This window comes from Phyllostomus discolor, chromosome 13 (assembly GCF_004126475.2).
Source record: "Phyllostomus discolor isolate MPI-MPIP mPhyDis1 chromosome 13, mPhyDis1.pri.v3, whole genome shotgun sequence".
Taxonomy (NCBI): domain Eukaryota; kingdom Metazoa; phylum Chordata; class Mammalia; order Chiroptera; family Phyllostomidae; genus Phyllostomus; species Phyllostomus discolor.
In genome coordinates this window covers 11822773-11844332 of record NC_040915.2, presented here as the reverse complement: position 1 = coordinate 11844332, position 21560 = coordinate 11822773, and the positions used below count along the sequence as shown (strand labels likewise).

At 36.7% G+C, this 21560-nt stretch overlaps 1 protein-coding gene across 1 annotated transcript in view; it reads right to left on the bottom strand.

Moving 5' to 3' along the window:
• Positions 1-21560, bottom strand: part of CTNNA1 (catenin alpha 1) — a 176313-nt gene that overhangs the window by 110629 nt on the left and 44124 nt on the right. Inside the window, exons 4-5 of the mRNA XM_028527221.2 lie at positions 6309-6475; positions 5654-5773 (exon numbers count right to left, since the gene is read on the bottom strand). Coding sequence (XP_028383022.1) covers positions 5654-5773; positions 6309-6475 — 287 coding nt within the window. The remainder of the gene's footprint in view (positions 1-5653; positions 5774-6308; positions 6476-21560) is intronic.

The following is a 21560-nucleotide window of genomic DNA, read 5'->3' as shown; positions in this document are numbered from 1 at the left end:
TATTAAGCAATAGAATATTTAGGAAATTAGAGTCCCTTATCTACTTTAACCTTCCTGATTTAACTTCACCAATTCAGTCATGTTTCAAGCAGACCCAGGAGCAAACAGAAAACAGAAGGAAGGAGTGACTGCTTTCAATGTAATGTGAACTAACCATCACATGCAGTGACCAAGAATCAGAAACTTACTTTTAAGCAATCTATAAGACTCTCTCTTACCAAGAGCTGGAAATTCAAGTGAAAGTTTCCTCTCATTTCCCTCTCAATATAAAATTGTAGGCATGAACACATTTGATCAGGTGTCTTCTCTTGCACTCAAATGACTATACTTAAAGAAATAGAACATGGTCAAACCCAGTCAGTCCAGAAAATGTACACATACAACACTGGTAGTGCTATCCAATACCAGTGTGTCTGTTCAGGTTTTCAGAAAAATAATCATGGAAGTCATACATAGACTAGGTAAGAAAAATTTACGCATATGTCAATGAGCTAGAGTTGACAATGTGAGACAGAGGTAGTCCTTCTCACAATAATTAAAATTTTACAAATACCTTAACGAGCAGAGCTGACAGTGTGAGGCAGAGGTAGTCCATCTCCTCTCAGGAACTAGTTGGTGCTGGCCCATCCTAATCTCTGCCACATCTATTTTACTATTAGCATCAAAGGAGAGCCTGTAGCCTCATAGAAATTCAATACTTCTAGTCAGCCAATAACATTCTAGCCCAAGAAATATATTTGGACCATAATCAGAATTCCATTCCAAGATGGATGTGTAGTACAGAGAAGTGACTTATTCACTCATTTGTTAAATAAATATGTACTGAGCTACTATATACAGGCAATGTTCTAAGCACTAGGGATAAATAGTAGCAATTTAAACAGACAAAATCCCTGTTCTCTGGAGCCAGAGAGCCCCAACTCAAAATGTGGCTCAACCACTCACTAGATGAGTGACCTTGCCAAAATTTAACCTCTCTGTGCTACAGTTCCTTCATCTATATAACTTACTATCTGATCAATTACAGTATCTATCCATACTATTTTGTGAAGATTAAATGAGTTTTGTGTTTATAAAGGGCTTATAACAGAATTTAGAACATTGTAAACACCTTTTAGAGTTATTTTCAGCAGCATCTCTCACTAGAAGGGAACTCCTAGTTTTGTGGATTCTGGTCTCTAAACAGTCCCCACCCAGATGGTAGTTCAGCCAGGTCCTATGAGTAAACTCCTAGGGAGCCCCAAAAGAGCTGGGGAGAGGGGATGTGTAAGGATGTGAGTTTTAGCATGTGAAAGACTTTGCCAAAAGCCATAGCAGATTTCCTCCCTATTTTTAAAAAACAGGTTGCCTTGGGCAGGTAGACGGATAAATGGAACAATATCCCCTGCCCCTGGAGAACTCTTCTACACATGTTTGTGCTCAGAAAAACCTTAAGAACAAACAGGTAAATTCCAGGGAGCCTGAGGACCTTACGACATTTAGCATTTCCTTAACAGGTGGCTGCTGCTGCTTTAAATGATACCAGAGAGGCTAAGGGAGCCAGTACACACACTGAACCCAAATACTGCTCTTGAGGAAAATACCCCTTTCTCAACTAGTGTTGTCTGCAAAGATAAGAGGCTCAATGAGGAGATAAATTATTACACGCCATGCCTGGGGACAGAAAAAAGTCCAGGGGGCTAAGCATACAGCAATAGAGGAAATCCTGCCAGAAAACACAGAAAAATGGGCCAGTTACTGAAGGAGGCCAGTGAGCAATATCCAAAAGGAAAAATGAAGGTTCCACCAGGCTGGGACCTTAGGACGTGAGTAGCAGTCTAGCCTGGGCCAGTGGCTCAGTTGGTTGGAGCATCATCCCATGCACCAAAGGGCTGCAGGTTTGATTTCCTGTCAGGGTACATATCTAGGATGCAGGTTTGATGCCCAACGGAGCATGAACAGGAGTCAACCCATCAATGTTTCTCTCTCTTTTTTTTCTCTCTCCAATCAATAAGCATATCCTCAGGTGATGATTTTAAAAAGAAAGGAGTAGCACTCTAATTCTCCCCCCAAAAACACTAGTTTATAGGAATAGATACCAAGGCCCAGATCCTGTAAAAGGCCATTTTATGAACAGGAGGCACACAGGGGCCTACAGCCAGCCTAGTGAATGGATTTTACTGTAGGATATTAAAGAATTAGGCCCAAGGAAAACTATAAATGATCGTGACATACTACAAACCCAAGATAAACTTTAAAATGGGAATGCATATCACTCAAGATACGAGCAGTAAACAGATAGTAAAATCAAACTAGGTAATTCAAAGACTGTTTAGGGACTATGCCACAAAGGTATGGACAAAATACAGGGAAACCACAAGGTTGTTAGACCACTTAAGAGACAAGAGGAGGCTGTGGTTAGCAGAAACCAGGGAACAAGGTATGTGGGGAATACCTCAGACAAAGGATATGACTTTTAGCCACCCAAAACAACCAGCAGGGCGGGAGCCAGGGGAATAAAACCCTAGCCTCATTCTCCTTTGTCCTCTGATCTCCTACAGGTGCTCCTATTGGCCAAAGCAACCAAGAGCCAGAAAGCAAAGAAGCCCCTGGATGCAGTCCAGATAGGTGAGGTTCCTGAGACAGAGAGCAGGGTGAACAAGAGCAGAAAACATATGGAAGGACAAACAGAAGATCATCCAGCATGTTAATATCTTCAAGATTTTTATGACATCTTATTTTGGAAATGTTTGAAATTTACTACCTTTTTATTACTACATCAGAAATTATATTTTTAAAATTCTTCATGGATTCATGGCATACAGATTTAAAACTTAGGCAGCATTTCCAGTAAGTTTCTCCAAAAGCATACAAAATTCTGGACTATTATTGTTTCATCTCAAGAACGTCACTGACTTAGTTATTCTATCATTTCACAAAGATAAGCAACAATGTCAGTCTAAATATTCTCAAATAATATTAAGTCTTCATAAACCACGATCTGACTAGGTTTTAAAACAGTGTGACTATTTGCCAAACTTTATTTTTTAAATATATCTAACATTTAGTTCAGGTATTCAAATAAGAATTTATATCAAGAACATTAAGTAAAATAAATTCTAGACATAATTTGGCCAACTTGTCATATTAATAGAATTAGCATACTATTATAACAAGTTCTTCTAAGGAGCAATAAGCCACAGCAAAAGGAAAAAATTACTTGAGATTTATGTGATTGAGACGTAAGCCAACACCAGGACAGATGCTAAAAGTACACTGAGCATACACTAACTATTACTGAGACTATATACCAAATCCAGTATACCATGATAATGCTGTATTATCATGTGTAAAATTAAGCACTAGAGATATAAAACCAGGATCTCGCACATGTGCAGATTTAGTCTGATCACATCTTATAGCTTGAAATATGAGCAATAACTATTATTCACCAATTGCCCACTGGTGAGAGCCTACTTAGTGCCTAGCACTATATTAAATACTTAACATATATTATTTAACTTAATCCTCTCAACCCTGTAGGGTAGAGTTGTTGTACTAATGTAAATATAACCAAATGAAAGTTACTAAGAAGTCTTCAAAGCTGAGGCTGTCATATATGGACATTTAGAGTGCTGACCCCATTTTCCTCATGCTTGTCAGAGCTCTTGTCAAGTGTTCCTATCCTTGGGAAGGCCACTCCATCCCAGATTATAAGGAAGATCTTCATTACTGAGTTAGACATAGTAACTGATTTCCTCTTACCAATGATCAGTGAGGAACAGCAGTATTACACAATTCAGATTTAAGGCAAATGTATTAGGGGCTTCTGGACTGTTTGCTTATAGACATACATTTGGAATACTCCCTTTTTCTCAATGGACATACTATGTGTATAAGTGTCATGTCTAGAGCTTTAGCAGCCACCCAGTGCCAAACCCACTGAAGATGGCCGTGCTGGAAATTGTCAAGAACCTGGCCAGGTAGCCCAGTTGGTTACAGCATCATCCTAATATAATCCAAGTTGTAGGTTCAATCCCTAGTCAGGGCACATACAAGAATCAACCACTGAATATGTGAATAAGTAGAACAACAAATCAATGTTTCTCTCTCTTTCTCTGAAATATCAATTTAAAAAAAATAAAAAAAAAACAACACCTGGATCCTTGATGATATTGCAAAGCCTTTAAATTTAACAACTCTAAAGTCAGAAACATTAACTTGGGACTTCCAATTACTGAGAAAATAAATCCTCCACTGTTCAAGTAGTTTTGGAGCTGGCTTTTCTACGAACTGCAGCGTAAAATATCCTAACTAATATAGGTATTGGTTAATAATAAGAAGAATTCCTATTTTCAGAGCTTCTTTAAAAATAAGAACTAAAGGCTTGATCAGGACTATGGAAGTTGTAAGAAGCTGAACATTGTCATATGCATCTCCCCTACAGAACACACATCTAATACACAGGAAGGGTACAGGGAAGACTTCAAAGCATCTCAATAGCAAAAACACCAAAGAGCTAGCAAAGCTTAGAAATAAGAACATTGATCCACATGGCACACAACACAAATTCCCAAAACAATGGAAACTACTACTAATAGTGATTAATAACAAATATAGTTGACCCTTGAACAGTGCAGCAGTTACAGGTATTAATCCCTCTGACCTATTTGGAAATCTATGTATAACTAACTGGCTCTCCACCTACACAGACTCCAAGCCTATGAATCTAAAATATACTTAAAAAGTGAAAATACAAGCCCTGCAAAGTAGCTCAGTTGGTTAGAGCATTGTCCTGATACGCCAAAGTTGCAGGTTCAATCCCTGGTCAGGGCACATGTAAGAACCAGCCAATGAATGCATAAATAAGTAGAACAAATTGATGTCTGTCTCGCTCTCTCTCTCTAAAACTCAATAAATTTTCTAAAAATTTTAAGTGAAAAATACTGAGAGGAGATACTTTCTGATATAGAATTCCATTACATTTTAACTAGTTTAAGGTTTTTTAAAAATCTAAATTAAACTCCATTACCAACTCAAGTTAATCAATAAATGCAATGTAACTATCACCTCCTACACTATTGCAAATTGGCTAGCTACTTAAAGGAAAAAAAATTTTAAAGATTTTATTTATTTATTTTTAGAGAGGGAAGGGAGGGAGATAGAAAGAAATATCAATGTGCGGTTGCTGGGGGTCATGGCCTGCAACCCAGGCATATACCCTGACTGGGAATCGAACCTGCGACACTTTAAAGGAAAATTTTTACGAGATTGAAAATAGGAGTATAAAATGGATACAACTTAATTTTAAAAATACTAAAAAGATACTTGTAAATTAAATGATTTTTAGAAGATTTTATTTATTTATTTTTAGAGAGACGGGAGTGGAGGGAAAAAGAGAAAGAGAGAAACTTCCATTGTCTGCCTCCTGCATGCCCCCAACCGGGACCCAGCCCACAACCCAGGCATGTGCCCTGACCCAGAATCAAACTGGCAACCCTTCAGTCTGTGGGACAATGCCCAACACACTGAGCCACACCAGTCAGGACATGTAAATTAAATGTTTTAATGTTAGCAGAGGAAGGTATTGTTAACTTCAGAAAACCTAGGTAAAATAAATCTTCCCCACTAGGTAACAATATAAACATTAATATATCCCCAATCATCACTGTACCTGTTGCCTTTTAGCTGCCATGATGTTCAGTTTATCCACTTCCGGTTTCAGGGCTTTATACTGTATTCCCAAGTCTTGTTCAGTGCCAGCATTCCTCAGTTTCAAGATACCATCTTCCACCTATTAAACATAACCCCCCAAAAGTAAAATTCTGAACAATGTAAGTCTATATATAAAGAACTTTTTATGCCTTTTAACAGCAACACACATAGCAATCCAAACTTTCTCTTTAGTTTACATGGCACTCAAACATCTGAGAAGCTACTACATGGGAGCTTTATGAGAAGTGGAAAGGACAGTATGACTGACTTCTGTTTAAAGGATACAATTTAACATATATTGGTTTCTCAACTCTGGAACTCAACTGGAACAAGAAAATGTATAATCACTAAAATAAGAAAGGAAAGAGTCAAACAATACATTTGCTATAAGTTCTTCATTAAAACCAAGACAACACAGGCTCATAGGAGAGCCATATGCCGTACACTAGGAATAAAGGAGTAGGTGAAAATTAAACAAAAACATTCCTGGTCCTTTTAAGTAAATCAAGTTCAAAACCAATCCAAATCCCCAGGAATGCTGAACTAAGTATGGCCAGCAGCAGTCTCACTGTGCTAGTGAAAAAAATTTCAGACACAGGCCTGCCTGTACTTACAACTTTCAGCTGCACAAGTAATTTGTAGACATCTGCCATGTCAGCCAAAATAAGCAGCCGGGTAACTGCAGACAGCAAAGCTCGAGCTGCCCGAACCATGTTGCCACGCTTCACGGAAGAGCAGGGATCATCTGCAAACTCTCCTGCAGCACTCTTCATCAAATCACCTGTTTTACAGAATGAAGAAAACAAACAGCACAAATGAGCAAATAGCTGGTCTACATTTCAAAAATTAAAAATTTTGTATATTTCATACATGGAATTTAGTTTAAGGTTTTTTTTATTTTTGTGGTTGCCTTTTTCTTTCTCTCTCTTTTTTTTTTAGAGCTGTTACTAAGAAAAGCACCCTCATATATTGCTTATGAAAGCACAATACCTAGAAAATGATTTGGTATTATACATTAAGAGTCTTGAAAAATACTTCTTTCCAGTGATGTAATAATACTCCTTTCAAAAAAGGAACATTATATGTATCCTAAGAAAACTAAATCCAAGATTTGAGTGGGAGAAAAGAAAGGATCTAATGAAATTTACCCTCACATCTACCGAATTACACAGAAATATAGCAACCATTATGTAGGAGCACCACACTTCACTAACCATCCCAACTGTCTATGTGCACAGCTCTAACAGTAGCAGACTCACTGGTATGTGGAAGACAGAGTTCAGTCACTGAATCACTCATTTTTCTCATAGTGGAACACTGCCAACAGCTCAAATGCTCCACAACAAGCATCTAGTTAAGTAAACTATGGTCTAACCTGTAATCGATTATTCTGCAAATATTAACATATATATGAAAAATGTTAAGGCATAATGATGGAACCTTAAGCAGAAAAGAAACAAAATGATAAGTATATGTAATCCATGTTTAAAAAAAAAAGAAATGATTGAAGTCAAAAGACAAATAATATTTATATACTAGGTTACAATCTAATTATTTACATTACTCTGTACTTATAAAAATGTCTTCTGTAACAAATAGGTTTTATATCCATAATAAAGAAACTTAAGCTAAAAAACATATACATTTTACTGATTATTAGGAATATACAGCTTACACAATTCTGAGTTCAATAATGCTAACAATTTATTTGTAACATTTCCTAGAAACTTGTAAAATAACATAGTTTTTGTCATTTTTTTCTATTAATACCCTTTTAAAGGGCCTATATTGTCCCTCTTTTCTTATAGCTGGAAGCAACTACAGGACCAGTGCTATGTCTGTTCACCAGTTATGCTACCTGACAGTACCTGTAAAAGGCCCTGGCCAGTTGGTTGGAGCTCCATCTTGCAAACCGAAAGGTCGTGGGTTCAATTCCCAGTCAAGGCACATACCTGGGCTATAGGTTTTACCCCCAGCCAGGACGCATGTGAGAGACAACTGAATGATATCCCTCTTATATAGATGTTTCTCTCCCTCTCTGTCTTCATCCCCTCCCCTCTCTCTAAAATCAATGGGCATGTCCTGGGGTGAGGATTAAAAAAAAATTGATTCCTGGAAAGCATATACTCCCTCCCTTGGCTGAATGTGACCACTTCAGTTTAAGCTTAAAGGCCATTCACTCTATTAACACTTCCATAAATGTAAAAAAAGTGCATTCTCAAGAAATCTAGCTACTTCCAAAGAGATCTACCAAATATCTCCTAGCTATCAAATTTACTTGCATAATATGAGCTGGGGGGGGGGGCGGTAAATCCATCCTCAGATTTATATTAATTAGGTTTAGAAGCACCATATATACTGAAAATAAAGACAAGATCCAGTTCTGCATTATTTGTCAGGTCAGGAATAGCTCACAATAAACAATTTCACAATTAAAAGTTTTTTTCTGTACGTAAGATACAGACATATAGCAATTATTATGTGGATACATGACATTACAAATGCTATCTTATAGTACTTAAAAAGACAGAGCCCATTCATTTATTTATTTATTCAACAAGTATTTCAGCACCCATGATACATCAAGGACTGTATGAAATGCCAGTGATACAGTGCACAAGAAACAGACCATGTCCTCATGGAGCCCTATGGCAGGAAGACAGACAAGTAAACAATTAAAAGCTAATTAACACAGGCACCTGTACTCAAAGGGCTCACATATTAGGAAGTATTACAATGCAATCAGAATTACAATAGCCCTGTGGACAAGGTGCTATGGAAAGATAGTTGGAAAAGCTATTTACTCACATAATAAGTTGTCTCAAAAGCCTTACAGAAAAAGATATTTGCTTCAAGTGATACTAATATTAGACAAGAGATACAATAAATAGAATCTCACCTATTTACTGAGAGCTTATTACACACTAAAAACAAACAAATCTGATACAAAGCTGAACAAGACTATCCCTGCTTTCAAATGGTTTATAATCTAGAAAAGAGAAATGTGATCATATGGAAATCATGTGGCATTATAACATACAAGCTGTAACAAAATCATAAAGTACCACAGGGTTTCAAAAGAGGATGCACTAACAACCAACAAGTTTTATGGAAGACATGATACTCCAAGACATACTCTACCCTCCTAAGATAAGAAGGACTTTGGACGATAGAGTTAAAAGAGTTAGCACCTGAACAAAAAAGGAAAAGCAACACAGTAACACCCAATATTTATTACATATCCACTCTGTGACACTATCATATTTAATCCTCTCAACCTCCTAGAAAAGTAGGCTGTATTAGCCTTTCTTTACAAATGAGACAACTTAAGCTTAGATAGGTTAATTAAATCACAGTCACCTGCTATTAAATGGTAGAACCAAGATTTGTAATACCAGTGCTTATGTTCTTACAACCACTTAAGTCGAGGTGTACAAAAAGAAGGCATAGTTGGCGGCTGACTTCTCTAAGTAGCAGCAGATGGGAATGGAAAGACCACAGAGAGAGTATAAAGAAAAATCCCTGAACCAAAGAACAAATTCAAAGTCACAGATACAAAGATTAGCCTAACAATACATACAATAAATGTGACCAGAGACAGGTCAGAAAGCCACAATGAGAGCCCAGGAAAGAAAAGTAGTAAATTATAAAGGCAGGGGGTCAAATAATATGATAACCTTTGATTATGAACAGTGAGTGAGAAGAAAGCACCAAAGATTACTTAAAGGTTTCAAGCTAGGGTTGTCCTGAGACAGAAAAGAAGGCAAGAGCACACCATATACTTTCAAAAATATCATAGATCAAACCTAAATGCAGGGCTACAATTATAAAACACTCAGAAAACACTGACATAAGTCTTCATGACCTCTGGCAATGGTTTCTTAGCTATAACACCAAAACCACAAACACAAGGAAAAATAAATTAATCAAACATGATCAAAATTCAAATTTTTCGTGCTTCCAAGGACACTACCAAGAAAGTAAAAAACCATGACTAGCGCAGCTCACTTGCCTGGACGTCATTTCGCAAAGCAAAAGATCACCAGTTTGACCCTTGGTCTGGGCACATGCCTGAGTTGTGGGTTCAGTCCCTGGTGGGGACGCATATGATAGGCAACCAATCGATGTTTCTCTCTTACATCGATGTTTCCCTCCCTTTCTCCCTCCCTTCCCCTCTCTCTAAAAATAAATATTTTTTTAAAAGAAGGGGAAAAAGACCCACAGAATGTGAGAAAATTTTTGAAAACCATATACCTGGATAAGAATCTATTATCCACAACATATAAAGCGCTGTTACAACTCAACAATAAAAAGATAAATAATCCATGCCCTAGCTGGTGTAGCTCAGTGGATTGAGCGTGGGATTGTGAACCAAAGGGTTGTCGGTTCGATTCCCATTCAGGGACATGCTTGGGTTGCAGGCCAGGTCCTCAGTGGGGGGTGCTCAAGAGGCAACCATACATTGATGTTTCTCTCTCTCTCTCCTTCCCTTTCCCTCTCTAAAAATACACAAAATCTTTTTTTAAAAAAGATAAAGAATTTGATTTAAAATAGGTAAAGGAATTATATATACATCTTTCCAAAGAAGATACATAAATGCCTAATAAACACATGAAAAAATGTTCAATACAAGGGCAGTGCATATCAAAATCACAATGAGGTATCACTTCATATAATCAGAAAGACAGCCCTGATTGGTGTGGCTCAATGGATTGAGTGTTGGCCTGCAAACCAAAGGATCGCTGGTTTGATTCCCAGTCAGGGCACATGCCTGGGTTACAGGCCAGGTCCCCAGTGTGGGGCGGGCAAGAGGCAACCACACATTGATGTTTCTCTCCCTTTCTTGTTCCCCTCCCCTCTCTCTAAAAATAAAGTCTTTTTTAAAAAAAGACAGGTAACAAATGTTGGCGAAATGTGGGAAAATTGGAAACTACACACCCTACTGGTAGAAATGTAAAATGAATCAGCCACTTTGGAAAACAGTCTAGCCAATTTCTCAAAATGTTAAATGCAGATTACCATATGACCCAGTAATTCTACTCCTAAGTATATACCCCAGAGAACTAAAAACATCTCTACACAAAAAATGTATACATGAATGTTCACAGCAGGCACTGTTCATAATAGCAGAAATGTGGGAAGAACCCAAACATCTACCAAGTAATGAATGGATAAACAAAATGTAATATTTGTGCATATCGGAACTCCCAGGATTGCTGTGGAGATAAAACCAATGTTCATGGAGTATTAGACTAGTGCCTGCACTTCCACCCTATCTATGATCACTGTTAGAATTAGAGATAGACTGAGAGGGAGAGGGAGGCAACAAGACAATAACAACACAACTGAAGAATGAAGATTCTAGATCACAGACAGGAACGCCTATAATCAGGACCACAGAAGGAAGTGAGAGCCATATGAGGAGGAGCAGTTCCTGCACCCTCAGATGAGAAGTGAGAGCAGAGGTAGCAAGAGGAACTTCCATGCACTGTTGGAGGAATCTCAGTTTTCTCAGAAACAGTAAATGAGGTTCTCCTAAATACTGAGCAGGATGGAACTAGAAATGAGGCTTGAGGATAGTGGAAAACTCTGAAGGAGCTGCTGCTGGAAATGAAAAGAGGTGTTAACCTGAGGTAAACATACGAACTGTGGGCAGAAGGCCTAGATAAGGCCAAACAAGATGAATTTAAAGTAGTTTCTTTAAACTCAAGTTCATCTAAATGAATCAAAACTCTTCAATGATTAGCTTATATTTGAATGGACAAGTGAAATGTCTTATAAATAATTTTGAATTTAATTTTCATCACTTAACCTCAATGTACTAATCCCCCATTTTCACCAACTCTCAATTTCTCTCTTCACCATAACCTCTTCTTCCTCCTAAATTCTCACTCCCACCAGATTCTTCTTAAACAGTCTCATGCTTTTGACAGCTAGCATGATATCATTCCAAGACAGTATCAGGTCAAATGACAGCAAATAAGTGGAACTGGAAGGAAGAAGCAAAGTAAACGAAATATAGTTATATCTACTCTAATCTCTTTTGGTTCACAGCTATAGTAACTAATGGCAAATCCTTAACTTCATGGCTAACATGCTATTAGTAAAGAAAAAAATCTATCAGAAACATACTGTATGATGGATTAAAACATTCAAATTTTCTCTACTCACAAAACTATGAACAAATCTGTAAATGAGTCACTAGCTAAAAACAAGATCTTCAAACTTCTTTTAAGGGTCATCTCTGTAAAAGGAACATGACACTAAGACTGACTTAGGATGTTTAATAAATGTAAAATATATATGCAAAAAAATCAAGAATTCTTTAAAAACAATACAGTATATTGTAACTGTCAATTAGTTTTAAGCATTCTTGTAAGAGTTATCAAAAGCACTCCTTCCTCATACAAAAAGACAAACTGGGAAAACTGAGGCAGGTAATTTGTTCAAGATCACATGATCAGCAGTAAAGGCTGAAAATACACCTGGGTCTTCTGGCCTTGTCTCAATCGTCTCCAGTCAACTACACTACATTTGGTTTTAACTAAGACAAAAGAAGATGAAACTTAAGAGAACCACTATTATTGTTCTATCTGTCAAGGAATCAGATCTGTCTACATGCCCATCCACTAACATTCTTCCCTAAGGAAGCAGGGGATAAAAGTTAAGTTCCTTTGGAGTTCAAAACAAGGACAAAGGGCAATTGTAAAGGAAGTAAACCAAAAAATCACTGAGTTCTACATTAGAACAGGACCAGATCAAGACCACTGCGAAGCATCAAACATCTTGAGTGAATTCTTTTCAAAGCAATCCAACTCTTTATATAAAGTTCTAAGGAAAGGACGGGCCTGAAAACCGTGTGGGTGTGTGTTTGAGAAAGAGACAGACAGACAGTTAAAAAAAAGAAAGCAAGAAAGCTTGGTTTTTCTTTTTCAAAATAAGCCTAGGAAACATGAGATATTCTATTATGTTATGCCTTTAAGACAAAGAATGTTACAAAGTAATGTTAATGAATATACACTTGACCCTTGAACAAGGGTTTGCGGAGGTCCACTTAAATGCAAATTTTTTCCAATACCTGTAACTGTTCCAATCTGTGGCTGGGAGTCCACAGATGAGGAGGGACAACTGTACACACTGATCTATGCCATTTTATATAAGGAATTTGAGCATCCTAGGATTTTGGTCATTGAGCAGGCGTCCTAAATCAACACCCACAGATACCAAGAGACAACCAAGTTTTGGGGGAGCCAAACGTTACATTCAGATTTGATTGCCTGGAGGTCAGCACCCCTGATCCCTATGTTGTTCAAGAGTCAACTGCACTTATTCTCCCAGAACACTGTTTGGTATAGATTAAAAAAAGGTAGTAACACGGGGTCTGAATCCAACTTGGCTATTTGGCAGCTGTGTGACTTTGGGTTGCTTTCTCTCTACCTGTTTTCTCTTGCATAAAATGAGAATACTATCTCCCACTTCACTGTGTTGTTCTGAAAATTAAATGAAGCAATAAATACAATATAATTAACAAATACCTCCATGCCCTTTCCACATTACCATCCACTTTCTTCAATTTTTAAATCTATTCAGAACATGGTTATTGCTCACATACCAACTGAACATATAAAGTCATGCTGGAAGTTTTCCTAAAGAATGAAGGAAAAAATGGCTTTTAATTTGTAATGTTGAAGCAGTAAAGAGGGAATCTCCTTCATGCTACTGTCTATAGTGCAAAAAGTAGTAAAAACCTGGTGCTTTTGTGGCAAGCAAAACTTGACTTTAGTTCTACTTTCTGGGCATTATTTTCTCCAACTGTTTGCTTTTTTACTTTTTAAAGAAATTAAGTGAAGTTCCTTCATGTTTTTAGGAACTTGTCATCTCCTTCACCTATCCCATTTACAACTTCACATACAAAAAAGTTCATGTCATACTACAAGAAAAGCTCCCAACCACAATGCCACTGCAGAGAGTCCAAGGTTGTCAGAAATTCAGCTATGTAAACATCTCTATAGTCTTTAAAAGTCCTCCAAGGAGACCCAAAAATTAGAATACTAAGGATACTTCTAATATGTTCCTTTTCTACCTTGAGGTCCAGAAAAAGATAAGAATTTTGCCAGCCCAGCAGGGGAACATGCGTTTACCTTCTGTAAATTACATAATCCACCTGCTCTAGGAATCTTCATTAATGGGGATTTGTTTGTAAATTTCCCCCTTGAATAGCAGATATAAAACAATTTATACTGCACAATGAGAATGGAGAACACAGCATGGTTATGTTATAAGGGTGGGGTGGGTAGACCGCACCAACATACACGAAAATATTAACATAGGTAGTATATCACAAGGTGATACATCCCGAAGGGTGATTATTTCATGCTGATTGTTTTTAAAATTCTTCTATAGTGTATATACTTTTAGAGAAAAAAGTTTTTATATGATCAAAAAATGTAAAATATCTTTAATTTATGTCTGTGATACATAAAACTCAGGGTTTCCTAGAAAGAAATAACCTAAAACACTCAAAAAGTCTATCCAAAATTTCTTTTTTTTAAGGTATAAAAAACTCATGGCTACTAGAGTCACTGCAAAAATGAAATAAAATTAGCACACATTATGAAATATAAAAGCTTTTTTGAATCAGCTGTCTTGAGAAGCTTATCCAAAATATAGATAAATGGTAAAATAAACAGGCAACCCAATCACTTTGTCATTATTTTTTGTTCAGTTACTGCAGAAGTTCAACTATTATACAGACCTTAAGTAGACATTTCTTAAATAAAACATTTTATGAGAGCATATTATTTGTTATCAATTGCCAAATCCAACAGAAAAAGATATTTTTAGACATCCACCTGAATATGCTTTTGAGGGCCAGCAAAAACAGCTCTATATGAAAATGACAGAAGCTTCCAGTAGAATAGTTAAGACACTTACCATCTTAAACATGTTCAAATTATTCATTACAGAACCAATTTTGTGGCCATAAGAGGATTCTGATCTCCCTTCTCCCACTGATTTTCCAGATGTCCTTGCTCAAGTCACTTTGATCTCTTTACCTCAAAATGATTTTAAATGTTTAAAAATTTTTTCTTCTCCATACCTCATACTACACTTACATACTACACATACATACTCACACATACCTCAACAACAGCCTTCAGTCTTTAAAGAAAAACCACTCTATGTGTTTACTATATTCCTTTTGTATATTTGAAAAGTGAATAAAACTCTGGAGAGTTAGAAAGGCCTGTGGTTTTATGGTTCAAAATAGTCTCTTTAAGTTGCATTATTATTCTGTAGAGGATATTATTCAGCCATTAAAAATTACATTGTAGGAAAATACTTGATGATGCTAAAAGATATTCAAGATCCATTAAGTGAAAAAAAACTGACAAAATGTAGCAAAAAATATTTCTATACACATGAATATATTCATAAAAAACAAACTGAAAGTCTAACCAAAATGTTAAACATTGGTTTCATCTCTGGGTAACAAAATCACAGCTGACTTTTATTTTCTTCTTTTTGCTATTACTATCGAAAGCATGCTTACTGCAAAAAAGTTACTTTTGTTTAAAAAAATGTTTCCAATTCTACCCAGTGAATGGTCATAGGAAAGGGGGGGGCGGGTAGCAATCAACCAACCAACATCAGAGGTTAAGTATGTTCTAATACATACCCTCCACTACCCTCAACCCCTTATTTAACAGCTTGGCATCTTTTCACACAGTACAATTTTTTTTTTAAAAAAAGGCATCCAGCCCTGGCTTTTGAATACCTAAAACTTCTTTATCATGGGGTTCCTAATTCTTAAGTTACTTTTTTTCTGTTTTATCTCCACTGATAAAACTACTTTATATCAAATTCTCTAAAATACAATTAAGGGATCTCATCAGAAAGTAACATAACTATTCTTATTTTATCATTCCATCAACTTTCATTTTACAAAATAATAAATTGACAGGACCAAGGCTTCACAAAATTATTTGCTAACTTCAAGATAATCAAGAATTAATACCCATTTCCCAAGCTGTCCCACTCCCTTCCCCTCACACCCCCCAAATATTTTTAATTCATTTTCTATGGCCTTCTAATGAAATAAGACATTTTCCACTCTTGTCAATGAAGATAAACTGGCAATATAGTTACACGAGTAACAGATTTCATAACATCATCCTTTGGGAAGGAACCAAATGGTGGTATATATCTGACATAACCTGCATGCCCTGCGACATGAGAATAAATCTGAATAAAACACTTTTCCTTTCCACCTTCACCTTTCCATTCATCAATGAGGGATATTTGGCTAAAAACACAGACCCCTAGATGATACCTCCATACTTAAAGAAAAATTGATGATTCAAAAATTCCTGACAGATGCTTTAAGACAACTTTCCCAAGGTGCCATTTTTAATCCACAAAAATGTTTATCTTTTGAAAATCAACCCAGGAAATTAATGTTTAATATCATGTTATTTAAATACTAAAAGCCCATCAGAATCACTTCAGAGCACAGCCAGAAAAACTCTCAACCTGTATCTTTCCCCATCCTGAAGGGGTAAGAAACAGAGCTTTGAATTTTCTATCAATACTTTTAGCAGTTAACAGAATGGATTGATTTTATTTTAAAAAGTTAAAATGGAGTACCACATATATTCACGTTCTCATTTTTCTTATTAATTCAAGTGTGCCCTGCTGCTATTCAGAAACACTCCAAAGAGAGGCACTTACTTCCTGATTACGCATTCAAATAAATGCATAACATGCATTTCAACTTGGAGTCACTTTCTTAAGAAAATAACTAGTAGAAACCATGTTACTGTAACATCATGGTTGAAGTCATGCCGAAGTCAAAATTGTAATACCTGAGATAATTCCCTTGGCTACACTGAACAAATATATTAAGGCAATAATATTACCCACTGAAACTTAAAAGTATTATTATCCTGGCTAGTGTTATTTATTTTTGTGAGTTTAACAAGATAGCCAAAAATACTTAAGAGAGAAGCTTTTTCAAAATCACATGAAACATTAAAATTTAATAAGCATTTTCCTTTCCTCACTTCCAAGCTGGCTACAGCAGAACCCAAGTCTCTGCAGAGCAGCATATGCTCACACAAGGGTAGTGATCCAGAAACCGACAGCATCCTTGACACATCTCAAGTCAAAGGAAATGCACCCTCCACTCTAGAGACTTACAGTTTAAGTCAGACAGACAACTTTAAGACATAAAACACCCAAATGACAACCAGTTAATGATTTTTTGGAATTTGTATTTTGCTTTTCTACTCAAGTTAAATGAAGAGCAAAAGAAAATGTATTAAACTGTGAGAGGGGAGGAATGAGGGTCAATAATGAACAAGTTTTAAATTAATCACAGTCTTCAGGAACATATGAAGGGTAGGATTTGAAGTGGGAGCACTTCTAACAACAGACCCAGCCAGGGGAATCACATGAAAAGAAATAGCCACACAAGTAAGATGAGAAAACAGAATAAAAAATCTAGCAAGATGGCAAGGGAAAAAGGCAGGATAACAAATGAGAAGCCAGAACTCAAAGCAAGAGTATGAGAAAAATCAGCTGATTTCTAGTGAGGTTTAATTTCTTGTGAAGAAAGTGATTACAGTACTCTAAAATCCTAATTAACTTAACTTTAATCTTTTTCAAAATGTTAAATGTTTCTCTGCTATTGCTCTTCCAGAGCATCATTACTAACACTTTTGAAATCCATACTCAACATTCTAGGATAGGAATACTCATCATTTTTCTCCTGTGAAATAGTCAACAGCCCATACATAAGAGCAAGCTCATGACTCCAACCTGATTAAAACCACACTAATAAGACCAGACAAATTACAATATAATCTCTCTCACATACCCACATAAAACTTCTAAAAGCTATAGTTCAAGTCTTTACATCATAAACTTGGCAAGCCCAGACTCTACTATGTCTCCTATCTACCTCTCAAATAGTGACTGACAGCTGCTTTGTCCTGATCACATCTGCCTTTTAACATCTATCTTCCAGGCTGCCTACTTCTGATGTGGGTACGTCAGTCTGGAGCTGTCACAACTGCACTGGACAGAATACCAACTTTCACCTCCTTCAATATGACTCTAGTCATTGCCAGGGAGAAAATTATGCCTCAAGAACCTGACAGCTTATGCTCAATATCCATCCTTTCTGGGGGTATAAAATATATCATTTTCCTTAAAACTGCCTTTCCAAGATTTATAATGAAAAACTATATGCACACACACAAACATATACATACACACATGTGAACACTTGCATGCATACTCCTCTCTCCATATGTTTTCCCCCATACAGAAATCATTCAAGCTGAACCAAGGAAGATGGCATCTATGTCTTCCATTTTACTATACAATTAATGAGACATATAAAAGAATGTCTCTTAATATCAATTAAAAACCCTCACTGTCCTATGAAACCGTCAGTTTTATCTGACTTAGCAATTCTGTGCTTTCAAGATCTGAAAAGCTAAGAAGTTGTCTGTGCAACAAGCACAGACATTAAAGAGTGTGCTCACCAATCAACCCGAGCATGCTGAGATCACGCACATGCTAGCAAGCTCAATAGTTTTAAATCTCATTTTAGTAGACCAATGAATACTGCTTTCTTGCTCTAAAAATGCCATTTCTACAGGGAAAAAAAGTGGTTCTTGTAACAATTGAAACAGTACTGAACAACACTGACTATTCTGAAGAAGTTGAAGTCCTGCTCCTACTCAAAATAATGCACTTTAATTATAATCCAAGTTTACCCAAAATGGAATCATGATCTGAAAACCAGAAGTTGAAAAGGAAGCCTCCAAAAAACATCTTACAACAAATAGTGCCTAAATATAAATAGACATGAAAAGAGGGAAACAATAAGCCAAACATTAAAGTTATCTGCTTTCTATTTATTAGAGAGAAAAAAAACTCTATTTTCACCTCCTGGCCATTTGGGGAGAAGGTATATGTAGGTGTCACTATTAAATGTTTTTTCAATATTGGAGAAGAGGCTGCAGTGAGCTGTTGAGATGTTTTCTTGCTGTCTATCATGTGAATAAAAGCACATATATGAGAGATGACTACCTGGTTAGTGGTTAGTGGTGTGGCAGTCGTGGAAGCAAAATCAAGCCAAATGGTCTAGAAAGCAGTAAAAGCCACTGGCTTTTCCCACAGTCCTTGCTCAGTTCAACAGAATTCTACCACTTTTTCCATAACAATCACAAATCTGGTCCCACCATTAAAACCACTACAGACACATGCAATCATGTCTTGATTTTCAACTCCAAGATAACTCTACCTCTGCAATACCAATAGACAAGTGACTGGAAATCTAAAAAATTAGCACCTCTGGCCCAATAGGCCTTGTCTCAATTTCTGAAAACCTGGCAGAATTCCAATGAATAAGAAAAATAACAGAGCTTCAACAAATCAACAAAGCAGCACTTCTTACTGTTATTACCTATCACTGCTCTAAGGGCGCTCACAAACACCATTATGTTTCAGATATATTAACTAAAATACATGAAGAAACAGCATCAATTAGCTTCAAATAATGCAAAAATTTTTTAAATAACATTTTATACCTATTAAAATCGCAAAAAAAAATTTAATTGACTATCCCATCAGTACTTGTCAAGAACCATTTATTTCTATTCAACATCATTCTACTTTACCTCCTATTCCTTTAAAGAACTCTCCTACCCTTTCCTGAACATGTGGTCCAGGCTGGCTAATCAGTCTCCTCTGGCAACAGAACTGGTTCAGGGCTGAGCCAAACCCAAGCAAAGCTAACCAGTCCACTCTATGGCTATGATGTAGACACTGAGGAAAAAAAGTTCTTTCTCTGCTGGAATGACAAAGCTAGGAGGACCACTTCAAACTAGAGGTAGGCATCTTTTCCACGTGTACACATGAAATTAGAAATACACTAAAATACATGGAGGCAAGTGATGAAGAAAGCCTCATACCCTCTGAGTCAGTCTCACCCAGCCATGCTTGTACACTCAAGGTCCTCAAAATGTCATTTTGTTCAATGCTGTTTCCTTATAACACTGACTTTAAAAAAATGATTCCCAGCCAGGGCCACTGCTGTGTGGAGTTTGCACATCCCCATGTCCACATGGGTTTTCTCTGTGTACTCCAGCTTTCTGCCACACCCCAAAGATGAGCACATGAGGTGAATTCAGGCATCTACACTGTCCTAGTATGAGAGAAGGTGGGTGGGGGTGTGTGTGGCTCTGCAATGGAAAGGCATCCCATCCAGGATGGGTCCCACCCTGAGCTGCTGCGAGAGGCTTCAGCCACCCACAATCCTGAACTATAAAATAAGCAGTTTGGGAAATAATTCTCATGTTTTTATTAATCTTCCTTAATTATTTATATAACTAACATTTATTTTACCGTTTGATCTTAGAAGTGTTTTGGGTCTTTATTTAGAAGTTTGGTGGTGCTTTTGTGGCTAGAAATATGCCACAGGGCCTAACTCTCGTTTATATCAATTAGCCTACAGTAAAACTGATTTCATCACATGTTGTTTCATTTACAATCATGGTTTCCAAGAGCATTATCAATGACATTAAGTGAGGGCTTATTGTACTCCTAAAATCCCCAATTATAAAGGCCCATACACTCCTCTTTGCATAAACAAGTTTTGGGCAAACAAACTGAATTTCTGTAACTTACAATTGCTAATATGTGAACATTAGCAAACTGAAGCTATAACCCTACTAGAGAACAATTTACTAATAAATTTTAAAAGCCCTAAAACCTATGTTCCTGAAGAAACTTTTTGAATAGTACTTACATAGGTAGACACATATATAACACTTGAAACTGTACAATGATTTGTACACTCTGCTGTAAATGAATTTAATTTGTAAAAGATTTGTGCCCCTTATTCCTACTCCTGGAAACATACCTTAAGGCTATATATATATTTTTTTAAAAGGAAAGCATTATATATACATGGTGCTCATGCACTACAGCATTGATAGTTTATATCAAAAACATAGAAACAGCCCTGGCTGGGGTGGCTTAGTGGACTGAGTGCCAGCCTGCAAACCAAAGGATCACAGGTTCAATTCCCAGTCAGGGCATAAGCCTGGGTTACGGGCCAGATCCCCAGTAGGGGGCATGTGAGAGGCAACCACACACTGATGTTTCTCTTTCTCCCTCCCTTCCCCTCTCTAAAAATAAATATAGGCCGGGATGGCGTAGCTCAATGGATTGAGCGCAGGCTGCGAACCAAAGCATCCCAGGTTCGATTCCCAGTCGGGGCACATGCCTGGGTTGCAGGCCACGGCCCCCAGCAACTTCACACATTGATGTTTCTCTCTCTCTCTCTCTCTTTCTCCCTCCCTTCCCTCTCTAAAAATAAATAAATAAAATCTTTAAAACCAAAAAACAATTTTTAATTGTTTTAAGTACAATAACAGAAATGACGAAATAGAACATGTACAGTTTTATAGATTATAAATTCCAAGGTTATACTTGTTTTAAAAAGCCTGAAATTAGTGTTAAATTTTTAAAAAGAAAATAATAAAATGATATCAAAGCTAAATTCAAAAATAGGGTAAAATGCATATGCATGTAGCCATGGTTCAAAAAATGAATTAGTGTAAATCTAAGAAAACATGTAGAAAATTTACAGAGGATGGAGCAAAAGTAGGTTTGTAATTGTTCATATGAATAATAATATAATATTTAATAAATATAAGAATAAACTGTTTTACATACTCACAACTATAAATCTACTTTGCCCCACCCTGAAAGTTAAACACTGATAAAAAGAAACAAAGATGATCTAAAGAGATGGAGACATATTTTTGTTCACGGATTGGAAAACATAG